Consider the following 16,959-nt stretch of genomic DNA (forward strand, 5'->3'; position numbering starts at 1 on the left):
TAAGAAAAGTAACCAATTTAGTTCTATTATTGCTCCTGTCTAGTCTTCAAAGTATCTGCACAGGAGGGAGATATTGTGAGTATCCCTGGCTATAGAAGCAGCTTAATTCGGTGCTTATGCTTTATTGGACACCGTAAAAGTCAGTCCTGCAGTGTGACTCTAGTTTGGCTGTGCTGATGTCTGAGAGAGCTGTGCTCATACTGTGTATCATTCTTCTGTGGGAATGGTAATAGGGGTGTCCTGTCTCCCTTTGTTGTCACAGAACACATAGGAAACTAATTGAAGTTCATTATTTCATAATTTGTATTCATTAATAGCCAGTAAGACAAACAACTCATTGAGAAAGGAAAGACTAATGATTGTATAAGTCTGGTTACTGTAAAAAAGACGGGTTTAAAGTAATGTGTCTTCAGATCCTAAAAGAAATCTGTAGAGTGTTTTATGAAGGGAGGAAAAAACCCTAACCCACAAATACATTAGTCCATGTTTTACTTAAACAGGTAGTTTAGTTCGAGCTGAATATTTACCACTTTTTATTTTTAACTGAAAATAAGCTGTGAGAAAGTGTTTTTAAGACTTTGCTATGTTAGGATGTGTTAAAGTACAGGAGGCTCTTATGAAATGAGGTAGCACATACGAATGGAAATCATGGTATCTGTGTTGTATTTGCCTCCTTTCTGGAAACCTTTTAGAACATTCATATTGTTTTGGTAAGGTCTTCCACTTTGGAATAAGGGTGTCCATGTGGAAAGCTAGTACAGAAAACTGTTCTGAGCTACTTCCACAAGTCTTCAAGCTCTGGGACTGTGAGTGAATTAGCATAATCAATTTAAAATGAGCTGAATCCTGTGATTCTTTTATATGTAGAATTGCTAACAACCTAAGTAGGGTAGACACACAGAATGACTGCAGAGTCTGCATCAAATGGCTTTGTATGCTTATAAAATTACTAATTTGAAGTGTGGCTCAAAAGGATTCTTAAAGCACCTTTATCTGCAGGGTTTTTCAGTTGTTCTGCATCAAAAATGGAATTGTGCATAAAAAGATAAGAAAAATCCATTTTGCTTATTCATTTAGGCTTTCCTGAAGGGGTTTACCCAGAACAGGAGTCCTTTGCACTGTGCCTGCTCTGACGTCGAGTATCTCAGTGGTGCTCACGTCAGGTTTGGACAACTCCTGCCCCATGGTTAATGCTCTGAGGTGCTGTAAGTGTCTTGCATAGCTGGACAAAGCCTGTGCTATGCAGGAGCCCTTACACTCCTGTGCTGATGTAAGGCTGCAGATACCTACACGGCTCTCATGGTCCTGCTTCATCAGCTGAACCACACCATCCCTTCTGGAGACAAGCACTGATTGTGTAACTGCACTTAGGGCTTATGCCAGGAGAGCTGTGTGGGTTACACCTCTGTGTGTCTGCGGCTGATGCAGTGATTTTGTCAGAAGTAGTTTAGACAGACACTGGAGCTGAAGTTTCAGAATTCTTTTAAGTTGTTCTAAGGCAGTGCCAAGTAGCAGTATCACATTCCTCTTGCAGCCTCGTCTCCTCTTCCCGCTTTTGTGCTCCTTCTCTTACTTGCGTTGTTCATGGTGAAACAAATGGGTTGGTTTAAAATGAAAGAACTGTCTCGATAATGTAGTTTTACTTCAGATTTCTGCTGTGCAGGTGTATGAATGCTGACACAAAATCTTACCCTCTGCTTTACATTAGTTCTACCAGGACCAGAAGGAAAGCAGGATCTTGACCACTGTCAGGCTGGTGCTGTGGAAGTGCAGTCTCTTAAGTTTTTTTGGTAGTGTGATGTTTTAACAGGCTGGACATTAGCAAGAATAGGTTTTTAGCTACCTAAAATAAAAGTTTTGCTAGAACTTAGTGATTCTCGAGGTCAGACTCTTGCAAAATGAAGATGTTTTTAATATTTGAGATTTTAATATTTAAAGTGAATATTTGAGATGTATTCCTGACAGGAAAAGAATATCCCTCAGCATTGTGCTTGTATGTAAACATTTAATAATACCAAATTTAAAATTTGGTACAGATTTAATCTCTTGATAAGATTATTTAATAAAATGTGATAACAAGATGGATTTAATAATTGTGATAAATATGAAAATTCTAGACTGTCTAATTTCCAGTAATACAGAACTCACACAGTATTCATCCTTGTAGCTCCTTAGATACATTAAAATACGAGTTACTTATTAGTAACATAGTGTTTTGATCAATAAATGAAAAAAATAGTATGCAAAAATAATGTCACTTTTACTGAAACAGACATAATTCTAGAAAATATATATCGATACAGTGGAATGAAATCGAGCGTGAAATGAGGAAGAACTTCCATGACTGAAATTGTTAGTATGTTCAAAGGACTTGGGAGCATTTTAATCAAAATCGGTTTCTTGGTATTGACCTTTTCTTATCTAGGAACATTGCTCTTCAGTGTGCTTTAGATAGAAGTGTTTCGTCTCTTCTCCTTGCCCTGCCCCAACGTTGGATTGTTTCAGCGTAGCATTGCTCTGTGCTTTGAAGGTCAGCAGGACCTCTCTCTGAGAATGCAAATGTGATCTGCTGATCTCAGCTGATAGTGCAGCTCATAGACTTCATAGCCCTGTGGTAATTGTGTGACATTTTTGCTTCTCTTAATAATAACAACCTCAGGCTCTGGAGATGCACTGACGTGCACTCTATTCTGGCTTTTACGCTGGAGTGAGTGTGAAGGAACATTTTGGAAGTATTGATCTACTCCCTCTGCTTTGATAGCTCTTTGAGGAGGGCAGCAGCAGAAATATAAAACTTTTTTTTTAAAGTTGAAGTTGCTATTCTGCTGCAGGACAGTGTGCTGCACTTTGCTTCCTTGTTGAGTGATGCCTTCTGCCTTTTGGCTGTTTTCCCATTTCATGGAAAAGAGTGAACAAGGGGATGCAATGTACTTACTCTGAGCTACTCTGCGGTAGCAAAGGGGTTAAAAAGGCAAACTTGATTTGAAAAGAAGTGATGCCCGAGGAGATGAGAGGAGAGGCTGGTAGTTGACTTCTTAGAGGGCAGTTTAAGAGGTGAGCTTTTGTTAGGAATGTTCCTGTCTGGCACATCAGTGAAGAGAGGAGAGCCGAATCATTTAGGACTGAGTTGAGAAAGGTCATGGAACCCTAGCAAAAGAGCATAAGAAAATAATGGGGCAGTTACTGCAAACCAAAATTCCTCTGAATATTTATCCACAGATTTACAAGGCATTGAGAAATGAGGATGAACTTGGTTTTATTTTTTAAGTTATTAATTTAAATAATTGTTTAATGGAGTGAGCTGCTACTGAAAGATTGGAGTCTTGTGCTCAACACATATTGACTCAGAGTACTTGCAACCTTCTGCTAAAATAGCATTGTGGATTTCATTGTCATAGTCAATCAGGTGATCTTTTTCTGTAAGTCTCTTGAGATATGTTCATGCCAGATTTTGGTGCAGAGTAAGACTGTTGTGGTAGAATATAAAATAGGGAGGAGGATAAGAAGAGTTTTATAAGACACTAGTAATTTGTAGTTACTGTATATGTAGTTACCATAAGTTAATGTTGCTAGCATGGCCTCAGCCTATGGTGAAGGATTTCTTACTTAAATTGTCCTGTTAAATATTGAACCTTATAATGTCAGTATAAAATGTTTAGATGTTCAAAAGTACTTCATTTTCATATGTTGTGTGTGTATTAAAGAAGTAACTAAATTTTTACTAGATTTTAGGTAGATTAAAAAGTGGTTATTGCCCATTTACCTTGTAGAAGAATCAAACAGTAATTTAAAAATCCTATCCTGAAAGATAAAGAAGTTATTTTATTTTGTTGCTGTGACTGGGGAAACAATCAGTGATAGAAAATGTTTTGTTTTAAATGCACACCCTCCTTCACTAGCGAGTGGACTTTGTCCTTGGTTGAGAAAATTCTAGAGAAATTTTTCAAATTTTTTCCTTAATCCTTGCTGAAATTTTGGCATGTGCATTCTTTAACATTTTTATTACTTTCTTAAAACTCTTCCTTAATGTGTAAGCTGCTGGTTTTAAAACCCTAAATTATTAGAGAGTTTTAATACTTAGCTGCATTTATTGCAATTAGACTTGTTTATCTCTATCCATAATTTATCACTTACATATGTGTCTTTTCAGGTTAGGTTTTTTCTGGTCTGGTTTTGTTTTGTTTTATTCATATATATTCATACATACATACATATGTTTCTAGAGTTTTGTATGAGTTCTTTTCTTTAAAAACCAAGTAAATTAACAGAAAATAGAAGTAGTTAACCCAGTACAGAGTTTGTTCCTTTTGAGATGGAGCAAAATCATGTTATAGGCCCACTGAAATCACAGACTGCTGTATGGAGTGGCATGGTTTCATGATTTTGTGTTTGGTTTCTTTTGTACACAGTAATTCAAAACTAACCACTGAGTTTAAAATTTCAAATATAATTCGGTTTAAGGTGGTTTTGTGTGTGTGTTGTTTTTTGTTTTTGTAAATCCTTATTTACCATCTTGGCCTTTATATCCAAAGACATTTGATATGAATTTTACACATGGTGTCTGAATATGTAAGGTGAGATAGATTGGCTTAGAACATGCAAATAATAATTCCGTTTGACTCTACTTTATTATTCTTAACTAGTGTGAACTGAAGTTACTAATATTGCTAATAAACATAGGGTTTTTTCCTTTTTTTGTTTGACCCCAGTAGTTGAAAACATAGTATGTTTGCATTTACATTTCTTTAGAGTAATTTCATTGTACAAGAATTAAAGATCTAATGTTAAGGTGTTGTCATGGAGGAGTAAGTAGAGCTGGTTGATTCTAGGACGACCTCAGTCAAAACTATTTTGTTTGTCATCATCATCCAGTATTAAGTTTCTAATGTTTGGTAGCCATGGCTGACATGGAAATGTGAGGGATTTATTTGGGGTTTGGGTTTGTTTTTTTTTGTTTCTTTCCACTCAAGAGGGTTCCACATAGATGTCAAAACTACTGACCTTGTAATTAAAAAAAAATTAAAAACTTCTTATTCCTTCATTTTTAGTTAAACCTAGCAGTATCTATCTGTACATTGCCAGCTCTGACAATAGGCATTTTTATGCTGATTACTTGAGGTTAACTCTCTGGTAGTCTTTTTATCAAAATAACTGCAGAATTTGGAGGCTTTTTTAGAAAGCATAAAGAATTCTGATGCAATTGTAATTCCTGCTTCTAAAAAAAGTAGCTTCCTCTACCTGCAATCTTCAAGAAGTAGACTTATCTCAAGATCAAACTCTGAATATAGAATTTTCTTTTGCTTTTAATAAATATAGTAAATAGTATTTTGCATGTGGGGAAATAAAAATTTAGAACAATGCAGTTTTAAATATCTTAATTTGCTCCTGTGGTGTTGATATGTAATGGTTTTGTCTTTTATCTCATATGAAGGAAAACTGGATTTTTAAGAGTAGAGGTAATGGACAAGTAGAGGAAAATAGGCCATGAATAACATTTTTTTAATTTTTTAGGTTTTTAAAGGCAGGTTGGAGAACAGAGAAAGAGGTGGTATGGAAGGCTCAGGAAAAAGGTTGGCATTAACTGCAGAAAGAAGACAGGCCCTCGAATGGGGGGCTCCTTGTTAAGGCTTGTAGACAAGTCTGTGGCAGAACATACTCTTTAAAGTCTCTGCTGGAGTGAGTTGTGAGTTGTGTGTTCTGCATTAGGAAGATACTCAAATATAAAACTGCACTATAATTCTGGATTTTTTTTTTTAAAGGAGGCAGGTGAAGACAAGTCAAAATATTATTGATCAGTGGCTACTGTGGTAAATGTGATTGAGTGTCCAAACTTTTGAAGATGCTCACAGAGTGATGCTTCGTGAAGGATTGTGATTCCTTCGAGTTTCTTTTTAGAGATAAGGCTTTTGTAATGGATGAAAATGTTGTCATCTGAATCTTCCTCAGGTTGTCTGCATCGTTGTTTTAGTTTAATCTCTGTGCTTGGGTTTAGTTTCCACAAGGCAGAATAAAATTGGTTAAGCATGACTACCTGTAGCAGTGCAGAAAGAATCTCAGCAGTTGGGTTGGTCTACATGACGACAAATCTTTTGACTAGAACCTTAGTGTGAAGTAGGGGATGCATTTAAAAAGAAAAAAGGGTAGGCATAATCCATCTAGAATATGAAGGAAAAAAATGAGGGAATGGCATCATGCATTATATAATATGTTGCATCAATGCTCCTTTCCCTGTGTGTTGGGAGTTTTTTTCTTTTGTTTGGGGTCGCTTTGGTGTTTGTTTTTTTCTTTTGGTCAGTCTTGATCAAAATAATTTTCAGGTCTGGTGATGGGAAGTTCTAATAGTGTCAGACTTGTAGATTTCTAGAAAAGGATTTTGCTGATGGATGTTTGGGTGTTGTTACAGAATTTAACTTTGACATTGTGGAAATAAATGCTGTTAGTAATAGCATGGCTAATATTTCAGGAATTGCTAGCAAGGGATTTAGTCACTAAATTGTTACTGAATTAACAGGAGATAATACTGTTTTAGACTTGTTATGAAAGTATAATGAAGTCTTTGTAGAACTGCTTCTGGAAAATCAACTTGGGATGTGAGATCACAAGTTGATTCATAAATTCTTTGCTAAGATCATTGGTGTCAGAGAACTTTTAAAGAACTCTGCTGTTGGTAGGTGTGGAGGCCAGGGATTTATTTTGTAGAACTGCGTTAAAATTAAGTAATTTTATTCTACGTGATCCTCGTTAAAGGGAAATATTATAGGAAAATACTCCAGATTTAATTTGATTAACAACTACTTTGGTTCTGTTTCTCCAGGGATGAAGGATAAAGCAATAATTGTCAAGGTCAAGCTGAGCTGGACATTGAAAAGTATCAGAATAGCATGAAAAAAGGATCTTCAGCTATGTAAATAAAAAAATGAATGTATTATATGGAGGGCATGGTAGCATTGAAGTATGAATGCAAAACGAAATTAATTCTTGCACTGGAACAGTGTAATGTAGCCTACTGTTTTTCCTTAAGGTTCTGTTGAAGGAAATAAAGATATGGAGACTGCTACAGCTGAAGTTATAAAAGCAGTCACCTCAAAGGGGGGAACCAGGATCACTGACTCTTGAAAGAAATTGAGTTTAGCAATAGGGGGTGTGTTTGATTGATTTTTAACAAATCTATTGAGTTGGGAAGGATTTGTTGTGAAAAACAGCTAGTGTGGTACTAATTGAAATTGAATATGAAGGCGAATATCTAGGCTGCTACAACAGTGTAGCTGCTGAGGAAAAACGGAGTTATAATAGAAAATGAAGCAAACTGCAGCATGGATTAACCATAGATTGTGTCATTGAAATTCATCCCATTCGCTATTGCCACAGTCCTCGAAATGGAAAGTTATTTGCAAAGCACAAGAACTCCTGCTGTCAGTGGAGCTTGCCAGGTGATGTTGACAGCTTACTGGTTGGCAGAGGGGGAGCAGCAGAACCTCTGTAGAAGATAAAGTGACTGCAGTACCCACACAGATAGTTTTGGTGACTTATTAACTGTATTGGTTATTTAAACCAATGTGCTGCTTTGTGAGTGGTCATGCACGGGGCAGTACCTGTGTGAGAGCACAGTGCAGCCACTGGAGAGGACAAAAACCTACGCAGGAGTCCTTGCTGGGACTCTTGTTACTTGATCTGAGCCTCGTGTCATGCTGCCACGTAAAAAGGCGGATTCAGTCTTTCCTGGGTTATGCTGGTTGTGATGTATTTTCAGTGAGTTCAACAGAGTGCTCGTGGCACAGATTCTGAGGCTTCGTCTCAGTTTATGGAGGGCTGGTTAGGTGATCAGGGGCGTAGAGTGGAGAAATTTTAAAAAATCAGTCTGAGATTAAAATATCAGCTTGTTTAGAGTAAACTTAAGGCTGAAAAATCAGAGTAAATAACATATTTTACAAGGGGAATAAATAGTAGAGATACAAAGAAATTTGTTGAAGCTGGGAAACAATGCCGTCACAAGTGGGCCTAAATAGATTGTAACTTTACTATAAAGTTTTCAAAAATGGTGAGGTGGTGGAATGAGCTGCCAGTTGGAATAGTGAGAGCAAAAAAAAATTAAAAGGGATGTTGGAAAGCTTGCAAGAAGCATATGCCATGTGAGTTTGGATTCAGAGAGTAGGTTTGTTACAGTTCTGGCTGTTGGAGAGGTCTGCAGGTGCTGCCTCATTTGTGTGGGTTGAAGGGGTTTTACCCAAGTTCTAAAGACAAATGTATGTAACTACAGATGTTAAAAGCTCCCAATTCACCACTGGATTAATTTAGTGAAGCCTTTAATTAGGATTTTTTACGTAGTGAAGTTTTTACCTAATCTTTGATTTTTCTCTCTGTCTGTGAGCATATCTGGTCAGAAGAGCACTCTGTTTGTTTGGGGGGAGCTGAATCTATAGCATACTTGCAGGAAGGAAAGAGGTAATTTCCCAGCTGTTGTCCAGTGAGTTCTGCATCCTTAATGCTTCACATCTGTGATAGATCCAAGAATCAGCTGATGGCAGCCGTCAGCTTTCTCTGACTTAACTTCTCTCCAATAGCTGTCAGCAACCAGGTTTACTCTGAGGGCGAAGAGAAGCACAGCTGCACAGGGCTTTTTGGTGTAGAACAAGTTGGAACAATTTTAAAAGATCTGGGAAGATGCGAAGAGTTCTTGAAAAATAACACAGGATTCAGGAAATCTGTATTGGAGTCAGTGAGCACAGTATGCAGAAGTAGCAGAATGGAAAAATCTGTAATTACTTATCTCTAAAAACTTGGTGGTACATCTTTCTAGAAGGAGATTTTCTTTGCAATCCCTCCAAAAAACATACTGGCTGGAAGATTTGTATGAATATCACTAACACTACTCTCTGGACCTGGAAAGCAAATTCAGTGGAATGAGTAGCTCTGGCTGAACACTTCTGAGGATCCATTTCTGGAAAACATATGTTTTCTTCAATATCAAAGTACAGTGTTTTTATTTTGTAGGCAAGTTGATACGGGGTGTGAAAATGTTGAGGAGGTGAAAATGAAATTCAAGTGTATAAATACATTGTATCTTACGCCTAAATATTAAAGATAAACATGATCTTAAGCAAGACTACACTATTCTGTTTAGATCATTGTATTGTTAAAAATACCACTCCATCTGGGGAAGTCTTTCCATGTTCAACTGAAAGTGACAAACATGTCTCTTACTAATTAAATGGGTCTAAACAAGAAAAAAACCTAATGTGTGATTTGGTCAATTTAAATTTAAGATATGTAGAATAGCTGATTTGAAAGATCATGGTCTTTTTAAAATGTAGTCAACTTAAACATATAATTTGAGATATTGTTGGATTGCTTTGCATATTTTAGTGACAGTAAAAATAATATGGCAATGCTTCACAATTAGCCTGCTTTTAATGAAGTAAAATTTTAGCTAGAAGATAGCTATTAACTTTAGGTTACTATATTTTTAAATGCTTACTTATTTTAAACTGCTGAAATTTTTAAATACCATATTTTGGGGGAAATTTGTATGTCAAATGCTTACTTATGATTCTTTGTTTCTCTGTTTATTTTTAAGACCAGCAAAAATCAAATTAAAGTAGATCTTGTAGATGAAAATTTTACAGAATTAAGAGGAGAAATAGCAGGACCTCCGGATACACCATATGAAGGCAAGTAATGCTTTTGTGTATGCAATTATTGTACCCTTCAAATCATGTGTCTTGAGATGCTTTGTTTGTAAAATTAATTTACAGCATAAAATATAGAGATATACGTTTCAAAATAGTCTGACATTTTTAAAAAAACCAGATTTTAAGCTCTAAAAGTATTTTAGTTCAGCTTCTGTGTTGCCTGAAGAGAGATCTGTTCAACAGTAGGATAGGCTATTCTATATCAAAGATTAATTTACAGGTATAAGCCGTGCAGTGTAATTGGTATAATTCTGCCTTTTAGTTGATTGTTTACTGTCTCGGCAGTTTAAGCTTCTTAACCATCAAGCATCCAGAAACTGAGCTTCAGACTGTACATGTATTTCCATGATGTGGTGATCATTCATAAATGTTGCATTTTGCCTATCTCAAGCAGAGATGCCATTGCAAGTTAAATTTGGGATTAATCTTGGGCATCCGTGGGCCCCAATACTTAATTTATACTGAAGTGGGGGACTATAGTAGAACTTCATCTCTTTAGCTGTCTTCAAAAATTACCTTATTGACTTCCTTGTTTATTAAAGCTGGTATCAGTAATTGTGCACCTCTTGCAGCCTATGAAAAGCAAGGTAACTTCCATAAAGGAGCTTTAACAGGAGCTAATACAGCATGCCTCTTCAGGGACACAGAATTACTCAATGGTGCTGGTACTTGTCAACTTTGTGTAGAATATATATGGAGACACACCTTCTATTTAAAGTTCCTTGAGGATAAGTAAAAAATAAAGTAAAAATCCTTAAACTTTTGGAAAGCTTTAAAATCTCGTTTTACTCAGATAGGCCATGCCAGGTATCTACTTTGATTTGAATTTGAACTTTCAACAAAAAAAGTTGAAAGGAATGTTACAGGCATATACATTGTTTTGTTGGAATTTAAAACAGTTTTCCAAGTTTTTCAATTGCTCTAGTTCCTCCATGCCTTTAGGAGTGGGACTTCAGTATTCTCCTGGGACCAGAAACGTGCTGTTTATCATTGTTTTGACAAGTAAATTCTTTTCAGGTGGTGAAAATACCTGAAATTTTTTTCGTAGGTATGGATGTGTATGCACTCAGAAGCGTAGTGACTGCTGATGAAAATCTGGTTGTTATGTCTTCCCTAAGGAAGAGCATCCCTTGTGATTGTTTCTCTGGCTGGGAGCTGGTGCAGCAGCATTGGGCTTGAGCACAGGGAGAGCCTTCCCAGTGCCACCCACCCCTCCTCTCCCTCTGGGGCCCAGGACAGATAAAGAACGAGGAAACAACCTAACAGAAGTTGCCATGGAAAAATATTGGGCAGGGGTAGAAGATGTCAGAAGATGAGGAAAAGGGAAATGAGCCTAGAAGGGAGAGAGGAGGAAAGTAGAAGCCTCTGTAATGGTAGGGGTACTGCCCTGCAGAAATGGATTTCCAGAGTTCCTCAGCAGTGTAGCAACTAATGGCAGTTTTCCCCTCTCCCTCCTTTTTCCCATGTGTCTGTATCTTCATCTCATCAGCTGCCAATGTATAGTTGACAGAAGATGTCTGGAAAGAAGATAATTTCTTCTGTTTGTAACATGGATCTTCAATTTAAAACGAGAACCATACTGTTCACCTAAAATACAGAGTAGTGCTGGTGACCTATTTGAAAGTGAATCATTCTTTAGGATTTAGTATAATTGCTGTTTTGCAACAATATGGTTTGTCTTGTAAAACCAAATCTTATATACAGATGTTAAGTTATTGCAAAATTTAGTAATTGGATACGAGGAAACATCTGAATGGTGATAGAAGGGTGTTGTTTTGGGGCATTTTGGTGTTTGTTTTCTATTCAGGCAGAATGAATCCTTTTCAGGTGAACTGGTATGGCATGGCTTGCCATTTTTTTCCCCCCCTTCAGGTCAGTATTGCTTTGGCTTATAAAATGGGCCTTTTCTGGAGATTATTTTGAGAGTTATTTGAAAGGAAAGATGTATTCATTTGTCACTGGGGTGAAAAAGGATATAGCAGTTCATGAAGAGGGTGAAAAAGATTTAAATGGCTGTTAGCAGAACTGGGTTCTGTGTGATGCTGGATGATTCAGGTAGACCAGAATTTCAAGAGCTAAGCACTGTGTATTCACATATTCAGCATATCCTGCTAATGAAACTCAGCAGTACGTGTTTAGCACAGGGTTGTTAATGTATGCATACTTACATGCCTTTGAGTACATTTCATTATGGGGATATCGTAAATGTCCCTTTTGGGGAGCTAAACTTATTTTGTATTCTGATTATGGCAGGGATCTCATGGAAACATAATGTGATTGTATGCTTACTTTAATCTAGAGGGCATATCGAGGAGCAAAATGAAGGTTACCACCAGCCCAGTTTCTGGTGTTTCCTGACACTTGAGTAATTTACTTTGGAATGTTAATATTTCTGTAATATAGTTATATGCATTTATTCCCTTATGTAATTATGAAGGGCATGCCAGTATGTGTAGTCTACACTTTATGACTAATGCAGTAATGCATGCTGCATAATTACAGGCTGATCTCTTGTCATCTGTAGTCTGAACAGTGACACAGCAAGAAGTGCTTTATGAAGAAGAACTAATTAATGCAGTAGTTCAGGTCAGACAGTTCTGTGATACAGGAGGGATTTCTAGAACCACTGTGAAGTGAGAGAACAGTAGTGCTTGTTGTTGACCATAATTGGTGAGGTGTCTGAAAACAAACTGCTGTTGCAAAATTCTGTTATAGGTGATGTTGGGACATCAGTTAAGAATGACTGAGGGGAAGAATTCCATCTATTATTGGCAAAACTGACAGCTTTTATTTTCCTGGTAGTAGTGTCAACTCATATTGATAATCATGGGAATATTGCAAGACATAACTTTAATTGAAACACATTTACCTCACACATTAAAACATACGTCTTTGGAGAGAGGACCTTTGAAAGACTAAGCCTAGATTTTGGCTGCTGGGATTTACTTGATTTAAGAGCTTCTCAAAAGATAGGTTGGGGTTTTGGTGGGTTTTTTTGTTTTTGTTTTTAAAGCCTTTGTAACAATGGTAAGAATTTCAAGCAAAGCTTGCATGTGAGCCAGAGTAACTGCAAAATTTATAATAGGGTATTTCTTCAAGGAAAATAGCTAAACATTGCTCTAACTCTATTGTGAGACCTGCTCCAGTAGGCTTAGAGAAGGAGTATTCTGCCATTACTGTTTAATTCAATCTCAGGCATTAAATAGCTGCAAAAAACCATACATATGCATACTCCTTTTAAAAAATTGCAAAAATATTGGCATGCAGAAGTTACTTGCATTTTAAATGTAGTATTAAGGAAATTAAATCCAGATATGTTTAGTTGAAGTCTTCAAACCTATATTATATAAACTGCAAACTTCATTGCACAACAATACTGTATAAATAATACCACCAGCTCACTAGTCCAGCCATTTAAAAATCTTTAGGACTTGTGCATTTCAAGTGAAAACTATTGGTAGCTGAATAGCCTATTAGACTGTAATAGTCTGTGGTAAGCAGAAGAAATGGTAATACCTAATTTTTATTTAATTTATTAAATTTATTTAATTTAATGTTACCTCACAAAATGGTGTGGCAGTAAAATCATAAAGGGATTGATGAATTTTTGTAATCTAGGCACAGTGTAATTGTTTTGCTTCTTAGAAAAAAATTGCTGCTGAATTCAGAGGAAAGGGAAAAACAAACTTACTTAAGGTCTGCTGTTGATGTATGTGTCTTCAAAACTGTTGTGCTCGTGCTGTCCTGTAAGCAGACAAGCTGTCAACTTAGACATTGGCTATTATAATTCTGGAATTATTGGCCTTTCTTCTGTTGCATTTTCTGTTAAAACGTCTCAAGTTATTGTAGTGTTAAGTGAGAATAAACAGCTGTAGACAGTAGTGTAAAATATCAAACTGATACTAACCAGTTTCAGGAGGAGTGTATTAGACTGAAACACATTTTGAAAGTGAGAGGTGTTAGTAGCTACTAATGTGCATTTTTGGCACAGATAAAACGATGCCATAGACTATAACTCTTGAGAGTATTGCTTTGAGGGTTTTTCCCCTGTATGTGTATCATGCTGCTTGTATTGTGACTACTTGAGAGCTGGTTTTGTATGAATTGATTTGCAGAGTAAATCACTCTTGAAATCTCAAAGAAAATAGATTGCAGATACTTCAGCTTTAATACAAGGAAATTTATAAATTGTAACAAAGTATACTGAGGGAGGGAAAAGGTTTCTTCCAGAAAGAGCAACCACGGGATGAGGAAAAAAATGCAAATGAGGAGAAATGCTTTCAGTTTTTATAAAAACTAAAGGTTCAGATTAGTGTGTATGTTTTGTTATACCCTGTTCTTTTTATCATTGAACTACTGCCTGGCAAATGGCCTTCACTGGGCAGGCAGAGATAGTTTGAGGTTGCTCCAGAAGACATAAGTATTGACAGTGAGCTTGAATGTCAGCAGAACTGTAATTGAAAGAGACATACGTAACAGGGACAGAAAAGCAGAAATGTTTAAAACGGGGCAGTAGGAGGGAGTTCTGTCTGCTGAGCTCATTTATTGCATGCTGTAGTCCTGCAGAGTATATTCTGAGTACTGCTGTGCTAAAGTGTTTGCAGAATTGGAATGGAAGTAACTGCTTCAAGCAGTAATGTAGAACACAATGAAAGTTACATTGGTGCCTCATTTTCTTTTTCTGCAAAGTGTGAGAGCTTTTCTTACAGACTTATTTGAATGTACTTGAGTTCCAGAAAGTTTAAAATGACGTAGTAATTTCGGTTGTGTAATTTAAAGAAAATTTATTGACATGGGGTATCAGAAGAGTCAAAATAGTATAATATCCCATGTTCAGCCTAAATGTTCCTGTTTTGTTTTCCTATTGTTTTATCTGTTTGGAGGATGTTTGATTCATGTTTTGGTATATTCTACTAAAATCAAGCATGGAAATGACAAGGTTGGAAATGAGTATGTGCACATTAAATATACTTAAGAAGTATAGATTCTGATTTGCAAATACAACTTCATTAGATTGACTTTGTGCATATTTATTTATGAATGATACAAAATTTAAATATATCTTCTAACTAACACTTCTGGGTAAATTGGAATTACTTGAAAACCTGTTCATTTAGAAGTATAAGCTTTATTGTCATGAAAGACTGAGCTTGAGTAACGTTCTTGTGTTTAATTTCTAACTTGTTCTTGTCTTTTGCAGGTGGAAGGTATCAGCTAGAGATAAAAATTCCAGAAACATATCCGTTTAATCCCCCTAAGGTACTGCAGACACATTTTTGGATAATATAATTTGGCTAGCAAGTTTGAGTGTTCTTATTTACTTGCTTCTGTGTGTAGTCTTCCTTTTTTTTTTTTTTTTCCTCTAGACAGGCATTCTTGTCTTTAGGTGGAGCTAATGCAGGAGGCATAGCTGTATCAAATCAGAAGTACACTCTGATTATTTTGATTTGCAGTTCAAACTGACAAAATTCTAGGGAGAAAGGGAGAAACTTGTGCCTTATTATTTATCCTAATGTAATATCTTTTTGGCAGGATAAATACAGTTTTCAGATAGTTTACATGATGTAGAGAGTACAGCTGTCTTCTGTCCCCTTCAGCATTGGTGAATAAATTGATTTTTTTAGCTTCTTGGGCTCCCTAAGTGATACTTAAATGTCTTGAATGTAACCTACCAAGTTTCTGGTAATAATTGAATAGTGAGGTGTAGAGTTGAGTGTCTTGAAAAACCAGCGGAGAAATGTAATGGGTCTTACTGCAACTCTGTCGAAGGAATGGATAAAATGTGCACATTGATGAGAGACAAGAAATGGCTGTGGTAAAGTCACTCGTACATTTTCCACAACTTATTGGCCTTTTAACTTTCCCCTATCTTTTTGAAACTTCAGATGTGTGATTCTACCCTGAATCGCGTTCTCCCCAGCCATGTGCAGCTGCACCTGTACGTTCATGTGCCCTGATTTAGTCCTCTCTTCAGTGGCTTCTTATTAATCAGTAGACTCCTAAGTTGTCCAACTCAACCTCTTGATAGGTTTTCTGTTTGTCTGAAAGATGTCTTTGAACTAAGAACATATCCTAGATCCTGATTATTTTCATCCTGATATGTAACACTGGGAAGGAGCTGGGGAAGAGGAGGAAGAGGAGAGGTGCCAGTAGCTCACAGGTCCTTCAAATTACTTCCTTGAGGCTGGAGCAAATACACAAAAAGTCTTAATGAAATGTCTATAGGTCTCAGCTCTTTCATCTGCATGTATTCTAGTGTGAATATAAAATGAGCAGAGCTAAAACGGGTCGCAGGCACTGAAAGATGAGTCTATGGACCGTGATTTAATTGCTGCTTTAGGGCTTAGTGGTCTCCATTTCCGGAGTTCATAGGCAGCTGTTAAAAACTCTGTGCACTGTACCATAGTACTGCTTATTCTGGAGTCTTGAATTGGAGGCATTTTTGCCCTGCCTTTCATCTGAAAGATTTCTTTAGCTTGTTCAGTATGTGCTTTGACAGCCATTGTTAGCTGTCATTCACTGTGAGAAATTACCCAATATTTACATTGCTTTTACATTTTGCAAGTGATTTAGAGAGTTGAGGTAGTTAATAAGTGGCTCAGCTGACATGATCACTTATTTCTGTCCTGGAAAGCAGAACTGGCAAAAGAATGATCTTGCCTATTTATACACCAGCGTTGCACTGATTTTATATAGCCCTGTATGTTAAGTCTTATGCTGTAGTGCCTGACAGATAACATGTTCTTTTCACTGATTTGCTTGCAGGTGAGGGGCAAAAGTTGAAAGATATGTGCTATATACATAAAATGTTTGTCAGGAGTTTGGGGTGAGGAAGTAGAGATGAGAAACACGGACAGGTCAAAGTCATTAGAAGGCAGTTAAAGTGCAACCTGGAATCAGGGGTTTGAAGAATGTGAAGGAGGGAATTTCCCAAGGCATGTGTATCCTTTCAGAGAACAGCTTTGGGTTCCAAGACCTTCAAGAGTAAATGCTGGTTTTACCTTTTCTCAGTGTCTTAAGAAACCAACGAACCAACCAAAACCTGGATTTTATTCATGCTTGGTGAACATGAATACACATTAGTGTAAAACTATGGACATGATCAATGAGTGAATGCTATGACCAGATCCCTTCAACAGGAAAGAAAAATATGTAATCTAGTCAAGTTATTCTGCACATAGGTAACGAGACTGAATGGCTGTAGAAGTAGTAGCATCCACCAAGGAAATTTTTGTGATACCTCTGTAGCTACCAACAAATAGCTGAACAG

At 36.8% G+C, this 16,959-nt stretch overlaps 1 protein-coding gene across 2 annotated transcripts in view; it reads left to right on the top strand.

Moving 5' to 3' along the window:
* Positions 1 to 16,959, top strand: part of UBE2K (ubiquitin conjugating enzyme E2 K) — a 43,148-nt gene that overhangs the window by 7,230 nt on the left and 18,959 nt on the right. Inside the window, exons 2-3 of one of the 2 annotated variants that reach the window (XM_050337586.1) lie at positions 9,575 to 9,668; positions 14,890 to 14,948. In XM_050337586.1, the coding sequence (XP_050193543.1) occupies positions 9,575 to 9,668; positions 14,890 to 14,948 (153 nt within the window). The remainder of the gene's footprint in view (positions 1 to 9,574; positions 9,669 to 14,889; positions 14,949 to 16,959) is intronic. The other variant, XM_050337587.1, reaches the window with a different exon arrangement.

This window comes from Myiozetetes cayanensis, unplaced genomic scaffold (assembly GCF_022539395.1).
Source record: "Myiozetetes cayanensis isolate MyiCay16 unplaced genomic scaffold, myiCay2020 scf7, whole genome shotgun sequence".
Lineage (NCBI taxonomy): Eukaryota > Metazoa > Chordata > Aves > Passeriformes > Tyrannidae > Myiozetetes > Myiozetetes cayanensis.